The sequence below is a fragment of the Erythranthe guttata genome, chromosome 4, assembly GCF_056151865.1.
Source record: "Erythranthe guttata isolate IM_541 chromosome 4, IM_541, whole genome shotgun sequence".
Taxonomy (NCBI): domain Eukaryota; kingdom Viridiplantae; phylum Streptophyta; class Magnoliopsida; order Lamiales; family Phrymaceae; genus Erythranthe; species Erythranthe guttata.
The window spans coordinates 5,473,855-5,486,767 of record NC_142536.1 but is presented as its reverse complement, the minus strand read 5'-3'; the positions used below and the strand labels follow the sequence as shown (position 1 = coordinate 5,486,767).

General features: G+C 35.1%; 2 protein-coding genes across 4 annotated transcripts; both read right to left on the bottom strand.

Moving 5' to 3' along the window:
- Positions 1–551: 551 nt before the first annotated feature.
- LOC105972331 (pyrophosphate-energized vacuolar membrane proton pump 1) lies at positions 552–5,768 on the bottom strand. Its single transcript, XM_012997278.2, has 8 exons — positions 5,164–5,768; positions 3,707–4,281; positions 3,249–3,628; positions 3,074–3,160; positions 2,653–2,983; positions 1,738–2,148; positions 1,156–1,215; positions 552–1,064 (listed from the first exon to the last, which is right to left on the bottom strand). The coding sequence occupies exons 1-8, from the start codon at positions 5,408–5,410 to the stop codon at positions 861–863; spliced, it is 2,295 nt and encodes a 764-aa protein (XP_012852732.1). The 5' UTR covers positions 5,411–5,768; the 3' UTR covers positions 552–860.
- Positions 5,769–8,869: 3,101 nt separating this feature from the next.
- Positions 8,870–12,082, bottom strand: LOC105972415 (zinc finger BED domain-containing protein DAYSLEEPER). Of its 3 annotated transcripts, none has more exons than XM_088816656.1 (2): positions 11,848–12,082; positions 8,870–11,136 (listed from the first exon to the last, which is right to left on the bottom strand). In XM_088816656.1, exon 2 carries the CDS (start codon positions 11,126–11,128, stop codon positions 9,053–9,055), a length of 2,076 nt encoding a protein of 691 aa, XP_088672782.1. In that variant the 5' UTR covers positions 11,129–11,136; positions 11,848–12,082; the 3' UTR covers positions 8,870–9,052. The 3 variants fall into 3 exon arrangements, with proteins under 3 accessions (XP_088672782.1, XP_088672783.1, XP_088672784.1); XM_088816657.1 differs by having other exon boundaries at positions 11,819–12,067; XM_088816658.1 differs by having other exon boundaries at positions 11,874–12,067.
- Positions 12,083–12,913: the final 831 nt, after the last annotated feature.

The window sequence follows — 12,913 nt, the reverse complement described above, 5'->3', positions numbered from 1 at the left end:
AAGAAAGATATTTAGATATATATATAATTTTGTGAACATTTTTGACACAGATATTGTATAGGGTTAAAAATCTACTAAACTATTCAATATTAATCTTTAAAAGTTTTGTTGAGCTCGATTTGTTAACATGATCGATAAAATTAAGTAGTTAAATAAATTATATAATTTAATAAATGCGTACTCATTCTATATAATCAATGATTGGATATGCTGGACCATAGGTGCGATGATTTACATAGATGGTTCACTAATAGCCCGAGTATTTAAACGCGCTTTCACATCTTCTTAATTGGAAAGCCATACAAAACCTACGATGAATAATGTTTTCTTTACGGTTTTTTCTTTTTTCTAAACTCTAATGATTTCGGTAACAAATTTTAAAACGAATCGCAATCGGATACGCAAAGATAACTGGACGATAAAAGTTTTATGCAGACCGCCAGATCCTTCGATATTTCTCTCTTATTTTTTTTTTTAACCAATTGAGGTAGTAGTAGTTGTAGTAATAGTTACTAAAACAAAATTCTATATCAAGAAGCAAGGCACAATAGTAGAACAAAAGTAGAGAGGATTTAACCATAAAAATAAATGTTACAACAACATCAAATGTTACAACAACATAGGACAACCAAAAACCTAAGACAAATAAATGCTACCTGAGCAAAAAGTAAAACTAATTCCTCTTACAAATAGAACTACAAATATTCTAAAGCGCCTTGGGACGAAGAAAAAAAAAACAGATAACACCGCCTCTTTAGATCACTATTATCATCATTATCAGCTCATTAAAAACACACGAAACGTCGCTCAGTAAAATGACGAGGTGAAGATAAAACCCGAGTACTGATTAATCATATAGTTCAGAGCTTGAATAGAAGGCCACCGTGAGTGGCGAAGAAGGGAGCAAAAACGAGGGATTCGACTGCCATGAGCTTGATGAGGATGTTGAGTGAGGGACCCGATGTATCCTTGAGTGGATCTCCAATCGTGTCTCCGATCACGGCCGCCTTGTGTGGCTCCGATCCCTTGGGGCCCAGTGTTCTTGCGTGCTCAGAAGCACCAGCCTAGTAATTTATACTTCCTAAGGTTAGAGAATATTTATATATAATATAAAATAACGGAACCGTTTTTGGCTTGTGAAAACTGAGCTGTTACCTCAATGTACTTCTTTGCATTGTCCCATGCACCACCAGTGTTGGATGCAGAAATTGCTATCTGTATAATACAAAATAGCATATATTAAGTGAGTGTGTGTGTGTGTGTGTGTGTGTGTGTGTGTATGTGTGTGTGTGTACTTAATGCAATATTAAGATTAGAAATCCTAAGGTATCGGTACGATTAGGGGTGAAAATTGGAGCGGAAATTCCAAATTCCACCGATTTGACTCCGAAATTTTCCCATTTAGGAACAATTGAATTCCAAAAATTCTGATTCTGATTTTTTTAACACAAATCACTTATAGTATCAATATCTTTGTGTATTTTGTATTATAGATGACTAAAAATTGGAACTTCCTAATTCAGCTGATTTCAATCCAAAAATTACCGATCTTAGAACAATTTTTCCACTCCATTTTTTCCTAATTTTCGAATGTTTTGGAACGGAATTGGAATTAGTTTTCCACTTCCGAAAGAAATCGAATTTTTTTTCGTAACTGCTAATTTCAATACGGATCCATCAGTTTTGTACTTGAACAACAAAAAATCCTAAATTTCGGAAAGAAACAGGAAATCGTACCTGAACACCAGAAATAAGAGAACCAGCAAGAACACCGGAGAGGGTTTCAACGCCGAAAAAGGTTCCAACGATGAGAGGGGTAAGCATGACAAGGGCGCCAGGTGGTATCATTTCCCTAAGGGACGCATCGGTGGAGATCTTGACACACGTGGCATAATCGGGCTTTGCAGTACCCTCCATGAGGCCCGGAATCTCGTTGAACTGCCTTCTCACTTCCTCCACCATCTTCAAAGCTGCGCTACCAACGCTCTTCATTGTCATGGCTGAGAACCAATATGGGAGCATTGCACCCACCAGCAAACCTATGAAGACCTTAGGGGTCAACACATCAACTTTCGTAATTCCAGCACGGCTCACAAAGGCACCGAAGAGGGCCAATGAGACGAGTGCTGCGGATCCGATTGCAAACCCCTGAAAACAAATTCAAAAAAGAATTAATGTTTAATATTTGTGTAAGGTCTATAGTGTGAGTAGGGGTGGAAATTGGAACTGATTTTCCAAATTCCTAATTTTGACTTGGATATTTCAGATTTTGGAATAACATTCATTCTGATTCCCCAATTTTCGAATTGTTTTGGAACTGAATTGGAATACATAATAGATTCTGATTTCCGTTATGGGTTTAATTTCTGAAAATACAATTTTTTTCCCGAAAATTACACTTATAATATTATTAATTACTCTATATAATAGGTGACTACAAAATTAGATATTCCGAATTATGACGATTCCAATCCAAAAAAAATCAATTTTGGAACAAATTTTTACCTTCCAATTTCCATTATTTTGATTTCCAAAATTTCAATTTTTATCTTTCAATTTTTTTTAACAAAATTAGATTTAAAAAAAAAAGGGGGATTTTCAAAACTAAAACTTATTCTTTAAATTAAAAAAAAAGGGAGATTATTATAATACCTTTCCGATAGCAGCAGTGGTATTTCCAGCAGCATCGAGGGCATCGGTTCTCTCGCGAATCCTGTGGCTCATACCAGCCATCTCAGCAATACCACCAGCATTATCACTAATAGGACCATATGCATCAATTGCCAATCCAGTTGCAATTGTGCTCAGCATGCCCAAAGCAGCCACTGCTATACCGTACATAGCAGCAAAGCTGAAACTAACAAAAATGCTAACTGCAATCGCAAAGATGGGAATTATAACCGATTTGTATCCCAACGCAAGACCAAATATAACATTTGTCGCAGCACCAGTTCTGCACGAATCAGCAACATCTTGCACAGGACTGCACACGGAATAAGTAAAATTTATTTATTTTCAATAAACTGCGCCCGGAAAATGATGGTAAGGAAAAGGAACAGGTTTTTTTTTGTACCTGTAAGCGTTACTGGTGTAATATTCAGTCACAAATCCGATGATTAGTCCAGCCCAAAGCCCAACACAAACACAGAGGAACAGCTCCCTGTAATAAAATATCAAGTGAGTTTACAAACACAGAGGACTGTAAGAGCAAAGGATTTCTATTTTCTGAGTGTGGAATGGTCACTAACCAGTTCTTGACAACTTTTTGTGCACCGAAATTGAAAATGGTGAACGATGATGGCAGACAAGTCCATGTGACAATAGCAATCCCCACGGTCATAAGAATGGTGGATATGATGAGCTGCTTCTTCAACGCTGGCTCGATTTCCTTGACAGCCTTGATCTCGAAAAAGTCGGTAGCGAAAAGGGTAGTGATTAAGCAAACGAGTATACCCATGGAGCTAATAAGCAACGGATAGCACATTGCAGTGAAGTCATGAGTCAGCCCAAAAGAGGAAATCGAAGCCACGACCAGAGCAGCACAAGAAGCTTCAGCGTACGAACCGAAAAGATCGGACCCCATTCCAGCAATATCTCCAACATTGTCACCTACATTGTCGGCAATCACCTGCAAGAGTGAAAAAAATGTATAGGTCACTACAAAGTACAAAATCCCGTCTTTTTTTCTAAATGCAAAGTGGCTTACAGCTGGATTTCTCGGGTCATCTTCCGGAATGTTCCGCTCGACCTTTCCGACGAGATCAGCACCGACATCAGCAGCCTTGGTGTAAATACCACCACCGACTCTGCCAAACAGAGCCATGGAGGAACCACCGAGACCATAACCAGTGATCGCCTCGAAAAGACCTTCCCAATCCTCGCCATAGTAGATCTTGAATACATTGATGGTGATATACAGAACCAACAGACCATTTGCAGCGAGGAGAAAACCCATAACCGCTCCGGATCTGAACGCAACAATAAAGGCTTTGCCGACGCCTTTCCTGGCTTCCAATGTTGTCCTTGCGTTTGCGTAGGTTGCGATTTTCATACCGAAGAAACCGGAAAGGACAGATGTGATGGCACCGAGCACGAAGGATATTGTGCTGAAGAGAGCAGTTGCGAGAGCTGGCTTGCACAGCTTGTCCTTGTTGTAAGTGCATGCCTGGCTCTTTGTGCTGAAACCCTCGACCGAGCCCAGGAAGAGGAAGATGAGGACCGCAAATGCAACCATGAAGATGCCGACATATTGATATTCGGTGAACAGGAAAGACGTCGCGCCTGTATAGTCGGAAATAACATTATCAGGAGCTAAATCTTTTAACAATCATGTCAAACTAGAAAATTGAAATATTTTAACAATTTAAACTCTCCTAAAACATTAAACGACTACCGTTCGACAAACAAACTCATCAAGAAACACACAAGAATAACAAAACAATAGTTAGCTACATACCCTAATGAGTAATGATACTAAACCAACTAAGTTACCTTCTAAACAGAGAGCTGTATGAAAGAAGACATATTAAATGACGCAACACAGCATCAGTATCTCACATGCTCCACACGTGCAATACAATAAACTATTCTTCAACATTGGAAAACGGGTCACTAACTTTTAGAAATATAAGACAAAAGTTTCCTCAGAAGATAAGCTGCATTTTTTAAATTGTAATACAATCTTTCCAAGATCTAGGTAACGGTGATTAAAAATAAAAAATAAAAAATCAGATCCGTTCCCATTCCTCGCCGCCAGCTCATAAATGCCATATTTAGACTGAACCACAATACAACAACCCTAAACCCCCTTTATTCGCCGCCAAGAAAATCCACGACCGAAAAATAATGGAGGGTGTTTTAAAGTTGTTCGAAAAGAAGATCTAAATCATACATTAAGCACAAAATAAACTGAATGCAAAAAAGTATCTAGTAACTCTGAAGAAAAATGATGGTAAATAATACAAAGTACTAACGCTTTTAATTATAATTATAAAAAAATAAAAAAATAAAAACAAAAATACCGGAAAGACTTAAAAATGTTATATTTCTACTCTGCTATATTAAAAAAAAAAAAAAAAAAAAAAAAAAACATAAACATATACATAATGCAAAAAAAAATTCAAATATCGGGGGAATTCGATAGAGATCTAAGAATGCACTAACCCTCAGAAATAGCGTTCTGGATCTCGGCGCACTTGGCGACAACGTTCTGGTCGTTGATGCTTTCCTCCTCGTCAATCAAGTAGTCGCCGTACCCATTCTTCCCGTTCTTAGCTGCCGGCTCGCCGCCGTGGTCCGGCTTGACCTTCACACGCGAGACAAGGTACCACTGAAAGAGCGAGAAGGCGATGCCGATGACGGCGCACACCGGAATCACGATCTCCGTCCCCAGATCTGAAAGCAATGCCATTCTCGCCGGAACCCTAACTACCTCGCCGGAACTCACCGGCAGAAATAAAATTACAAATAGGATATAAAAAAAAATGAGGTGAGAACGGTGAGTGAGCAGAGAAGCAAGGAAGAAGAGCTGTTGAGTTATGAGTATCGGCGGGTGGGTGGATGGATATTTATAGCACTAATTTCTGAATAATGTTCCTAGGATAATAAAATTGGGCCATGTTCGTATGCAATAAGGTGCACCTTAATTAGTGTGTGGATAATATTTGAAAACGACTTTATTTATTCATAAAAAGAAATATAGTGAAAATATTATTATTATTTACCCTCCAGCGATTTATTTTTTAATTCTTAAGATCTTTTAAAAAAATTATTACTAAACACTTTATTATATAGATTATAAGCTATTTTTAATAGCTTTAAAGCTTAAAAACACCCTAATTCAAACATACACACCTAACTACTCAAAATGAGACCACATTCTTTTATTTTATATGTTACAATCTTTTTGAGGTATTTAAGTTACCAATTCATTGAAGTAAAACATAAGAAATTATAATACAGGTAAACCTTTATAAATTAATACAGTAGAAACTAGAGAAATTCTATTAATTTAACGAAATATTAAATTATCAAGTTAATAATTTAGCACATTCTTCCTAAGTTGAGACCGAAAAAACTTATTATTTAAACAAGGTTATTAATTTATCAAGTGTTAATTTATCGAAATTCTACTGTATATAACTATATATCATTAAATCGTAAAAGACGACCTCAAATAATCGCAAGTTATTGAAGAACAATGAAAATTTACCTATTACACAAATATATTTGATTATGGATTATTTCCTTATAGTAAATAGATAAATATTAGAGATATGTTAATTTATTGTATGGTGGGAATATTTTAATGACCACTTGTTATCAGAAAATAGCCCCATCACTCTTTGTTTTTCAAAATTTGATACTTACACTTGACATTATTTAATTAATCAACAAGATAAATAATAATATATTAAATCAACTAGTTAACTATTCCCTCCATTTTTTTTTAATTGCCTTGATTTTAAGGGGAAATTTTGTATTTGACAAAATTATTCATTTATGACTTTTATTCTACATTTATAATTTTGTTAAGGTGTCACTAATGTTAAGATAAAGTTGAACAAATAAATTTGTTCTTCATTGAAATTGTAGAAAAATAATTTTATATTGCTAATACATAAACGGACGAAGTAATATGTTTTTTGGTTTGTTAGCGCTCCAGTAATCAGCTGGCGCATATTCTTGCAATTAGATTTGGATCTTTTTGGAACGAAAGTTCTGCCATAACTGATATTTTGGCATTTGACACAAAATTGTAAATTCAGTATTTTCGTAAAAAAAGGTTTAATTGGCATTTATTTTAAAGGAGATTTTTGTTATTTGACAAAAGTATTCATTTATGACTTTTATTCAACATTTATCATTTTATGAATGTGTCACTAATGTTAATATAAAGTTCAACAAAACAAATATGTTCTTCATTCAAATTGTAGAAAAAAATTAAAAAATTTATCTTGTAAATGAAATTAATGTTTAATATATACTATTTTACACGTGTCCCCAATAAACCGACACAATTGTCAAATTTACCTCTACTTTTTTAAAAAATACTTTAAATTGTGTATAATTTTACCAACTAATTACTAACCTACCTAGGTAGGTAAGCTCAATTGGGTACATTTAACTGAGTGGGCCATGATGACTTGACTAATCAACTTTTATTAATTACTAATACACATTATTTGATAATTAACTATCAATTGACAGCTTTGTGAATTAAATTAAGTTGACAAGTCGCTGATTAAAGTTGGTCTAAATTGTTCCTTCAAATCACAGCAATTTTTTCAACTTCTTTTTCAGTATTTTTATTTTTCAGTCATACTTTGTTAGTCTTATTTTAAAATTGGTCTAAAGTCTAAACACACCACCTAAATTTGATTGTGAAATCTCGATTTAGAGTTGTTAAATCGAATAGAATCGAGCTGACCTTTTCATTGTTCAAATTTGTTGGAATTTTATCGAACTTTCTGTTTAATTTCAATCTAATAAGTAATCAAGTTGAATTCGAACGAGTTCAAATCGGTCATACTTTCTGCCCTAAAACTAAACATAAATACCCTCATCAACTATCATATCATCTAATAGTTACTCCCTTACAAAGATATAACTAATAGAATCTTGAAGATTACATTTAATATTCGATATGAACTTTCAGATCTACCCCTAAATACCCATTTGGTGTAAGGAAAAAAAAAAATCATCTTGTCGCAGAGTATACTCGTAATTTATCAATAGTTTATTTGTTTAATAAATTGAGAATTTAGAAAATGCATTGATTCCGTTTACAATTAATAATAAAATAAAAGTTTAGTCTTGAAAAACAAAATAAGTAGAATGCAATAAATGTGATTGGGGCAGATTGGTTTATTGTGTGTCTGGCGCAAAGGCATATATATATATATATATATATATATATATATATATATATATATGAGTTGGCTGCAGCAGCTATCCACACTATTACGTGTGTGTTGAATAGCGTGCAATTCCCGGATAATGCTCCTCCTATATTTTCCCACTCGCTGCGGTTATTTTTACGCTACACCAGATGAAAGATTATATCGGGTGAATTTTAGGGTTAATTTACACATACTAATGTAAGTTTAGCGTTATTTCATCCGGTATAACATAAAATACACAAATGTTCCACTATTTGCACTCTTTTAAGTTGATTAGTTCCATGAATAAAATAAAATATAACTTAGATTTACATATATCTGAAATTTATGATTCATGGCACTCTGTTCTCCAGTAAGTAATAACTGTGTAGGTGTGTCTAAACTTAAAAGCTTTTTGCCTTGAAAAAACAAACTACAATATTTTTTTCTAAATAGTAATTAATTAATTCGATCGCAGTTTTTCTAAACAAATCCCAAATTACGAACTGCTTCAATCGTAACTACCTTAAACGACACTTAAAAAGAACGGACGGAGTATAAATTACGAACTACTTTAAACGTAACTAAATAGGTATATTACCGTTTGACGCGGGTTTTTTCTTCTTGTCAAACCAAAGAACATACAATGAGTTTGCAGTATTTTATAACATTTTTAGTATTCTTCTATTGCAAATTATGAAAAGAAATTATTATATATATATATATATATATATATATATATATATATATATATATATATAAACAATAATTTAATTGATTAGATTCAATCACATAGGCTCAGATTCAAAAAAAAAAAAAAAAAAAATCACAGGCAGGCCCATTATCCAGCACTACAGTTCTCAAAGTATCCAAAATCATTTTTTTCTGTCCCCAGTGAAATTAAACCAAGATGAAATTATTAAATTACTGTACCAACTCAAAAATAATATTAAACCAATCACGCAATAAATAAAACTGAAACTGAAGGCTGAAAACATCAAATCAGTTGTTAAAAACTGACTCTATAAAATTTCTAATAAAACAAAACTGTACTCTTTATTAATATTGCAACAAACAAAGAATATTCCTAAAATAACCTTTATAAAAAAAATTAAAAAAAAAAAAGGAACCTAAAACCCATCTACAAAAATGAATAATATGCAAATCACATATCAGTAGAATTCTGTTTTAGCAGTAGCAGCAGGCACAATTGATGATGGAAGTTCGGTATTATACCTTAACCAATCTTTTGCGCAGAAAAGAGCATCAAGCGTGCTAGGTCTCAACGAGCTTCGATAATCATCCACTTTCCTCTCTCTCGTATCGAACACGGACTCTGTAGGGGTAGTCGACATCGGTATAGACAACACATCGAATGCCATCCTGGACAAAGTCGGATACCTATAAGTATTCACTCTCCACCAACCCAAAACATCGAACTCTTGCACACGTGGCAAAATGGATTCCTCAAGGTACTGATCAATTTCCAGCTTCGTGTGGGATTCGCCCATAATATCCGATATGTCAATGTCGAAGTCTATTAATCCATCCACACTGGAGAGAAGAGCATCTTCTTGACAAGGCATCTCCATCTTCACCAAAGGGTCGATTGCTTCTTCCTCGGCGAAAGCAGGTCCCAGATGGGAATGCATCACGTACTGGAGGAAGAGCTCGTGCAGGCTGTCATTTACAATCTTGACCCAGGTGCCCGCATCCTCACCGTAGATCCTGGTGGAGTTGAACGCCACATAATCCATCTTCATCCTCGGATCCATTACAGCAGCCATTGCTATTACCAGGTTGCAACTTTCCCAATACCTCATAAACTTCTCCCTCAGCGGTTTGGTCAGTGTGATGCGGAACGGGTCACTGCTCGTAGCAGCAGCTTCAGTAAACTCTTTGTGAATATCCACCACTTGGGAAGAGAATATATTGGTCGTTGGATAGACAGGTCTCGTTAATACATTGGCTGCATCGAAAAGTAGTTTCAAGAAACTGCACAGAATTGCAACCTGTTCCCATTCTTTCTCCGATATTCTACATTTGTAATCTGGATCTTCGCGTTCTAATTTTGATAGTACATCCTTCACTTCATAGGCAGCTACCAACATATGATAGGTGGTATCCCATTTTGTCACGTCGTCAATCTTCAACCTCTTTGTACTGGGATGTTGAAGCTCTTGTTTCAATTTAACAAATATTTCGTTGTGGGACTCCTCGATGGTTCGATCCTCTCCAGGTTCAACATGCTTTACACTATGCCTTACTTTCTCGATGGTTACCCTCATAGATTCAATAGCATCCTGTGCCAAACTACTCAACATACGAGCGTAGCAGCTGTCGATTACCAGCTGGCCGTTGAGAGTGAGGGAGTTCTTCATTGGTAGTAAATTTCTGAGATTTTCTCTAGCCTTTTGGCTGCAATAACTACGATCGAGAGTGATAGTAAGTAGCTTCTCCTCAACGTTCCAATCAGTCAGGCAAGCGGCAATACCTTCACTGAGAGCGGTGTCCGAATCAGGAAACTCCACCGCGATAAAATTCAAGATTCGTCTTTGCAGTTTCAAATCATGATCGATGAAGTGACCTGTTAGAAGTACGTAAGCCAAGCTTTCATAGCTTTTATCTGAGGTCCACACATCCACTGTAATGTTGAGACGCCCTGGAATTACTCTAAGCAGGTCCATTACCTTGTGCTTTTCTCTCGTGTAAATGCCCATGATTTGCTCTTGCACTGTGGCGACACTAGAGACGTTAAACTGGGGCTGAAGATTTCGTGTGAAATCGATAAATCCAGCGTGTTCAACCATGTGAAGCGGATAATCGTGCAGAATTATCATCTTCGCAAGATCATGGCTCCAATTATTACCACCATTAGAGTAGATGCTGACCGCTCCATTGGCGGCTCTGTGGCGCTTTCTTGGTGAGTTAGAGCTGGTGCCGTTTTCAGAAATTTTAGGTTTTGGAGGAGGTGGTGCCTGAATACTAAGTTGATCTTTCTGCTGATTATGCCGAGTAACGGGGCAGATTCCCATAGAAATATGCCGTTTCAGATGACTGGTTCCTGCTAGTTTTGAGCCTGATATATACGCAAACGATTTCTTGCACAGATTACAATTCGCTTTGACACAGTCTGCATTAACAGTCTCGATTGTGAAATGTTCCCAGACCATGGACTTCTTCCGCCTACGTTTATTGGGTTTCGGATCGGGATCGGGGAAAGCATTTTGATTAATAGATATATCCATTGCGTATCCTGCGATCAAAAGGGAGAGAAACCATATAATTCAATATTTTGGGAAATTAAAACAGGGGGAGAACCAAATACACGATGCATAAGGAAAGAAACTAAACACAGTGTACCATGACTTAAAACACAAAACAAAGAGAAATAGATTACCTATTGAATCTTCACGAAGGTAAATTCTGGAGAGAAAAAAATATCAAAGTAACAATAAACAGAATATACATACTCCAATACTCCCAAGTATATTTTCTAATCAAAAGCCGCATAATAAATTCCAGAGTCGCAGAATTATACATAACGATTTCCCCAGTACCCAAATTGATTCATTCGTTTATAATATTGTCTACTTGATTGTACATATTTCTAGAACATCTTAACATGACCAATTATACTTGTGAATTACTACTCCACTCAAAAAGTGAAAATTCTACAGGAGGGATGAAAAAGATGAAATATCAGCAGTATTCAGGTACACAATGCACACACGTGTAACCACACACACACACAGACAACATATATGCCCCGTTGAAACCCCAAAAAAACGGTTTTTTTTTCAATAAAAACTAACCCAGATAAACCCTAAAAAACACAGCAAAACCGCCAATACCGAAGCGCAAAAAAAAAAAAAAAAAAAAAAAAAAACCCCACCAAATTTCACAAACAGGCAAATCACAACTCTTGATCTCGTTACTGAAAAAGGAGAAACCGAAATTCACTCACCGAAAAAAAAAACGGGTGAAAAGTGCTTCCAATCAGCGGGGCGGCGAGATTCTGGTGCGTCGGAGAAAACCAAACCAGGGGTTTAGGGCTTAACGAATACTACTGTTGCGATTTCTATTTTTTTTTTTAAGAAAAATTAATGGAGGGAGAAGGAGAAGAAGAAGATGGGCTTGGAAATTGAAAAACCCTAATTGGACTTAAAAAATTTTAGTGGCGGCCTATTTCGATGTTCATTGGACTCCGTATTTATAGTTAAGTTCCTCTTTATTAGGGAGGAGTTGTGGACTCTACTCTCAACCGTCCGATTAGAATCCGCCTCCCTTGTTTTCTTCTTTTTGTTTTTTATTTAATTTAATATTTTTTTAATTATTTATTTTTATGTAAACTATATTGGAATTAGAATAATGAGATTAAGAGAAAAAAATCGTGATTATCATCTATGAGATTTGCTCTGATTAAAAAAGGGAAGAATAAACCATCTTGTTTAAGGAATTATAAATTTATAATTAGTATCTCATGTAGATAAATAAATAAATAAACTAAAAATTCGTGAAAAATCAAAATTACTCCTAAATTATAAAGTGCGAAATTACAAAATAACCCCCGTAAGAGTATATTGAAATTAAACTAATTTCTTATCCTTTTGGATTCAATTGCAATTATTCCCTTTTGTGTGCTCGGATTATTAACAAAAATCACCATTCGTTTGTTCAATTTGTTATGGCTTATTGCACTTTTGAAATATAGTTTTTTAGTACTTTGTACCCTACAAAAATTAATAACACTTTGCACCATCAAACACACAATAAATCATGCATATGCACATCGAATGAATTTTTGAAAATAATGCCTTTATATTTTTATTGTATTTTTTAAGATCTCAAGTGTCAAATAAAAAAAATATATTCAAAATAACAAAGTGCAAAATGAGAGTGCATATCATCTAATATATTTAATAGTTATACTTTTTGTATCACACAATAATATTTTAAATGACAAAAAAATCCCTCAACTATTTTGTTACCAAGTTATTTGAAAATTGCATTTTTTTTCCAAAGGCTTATAA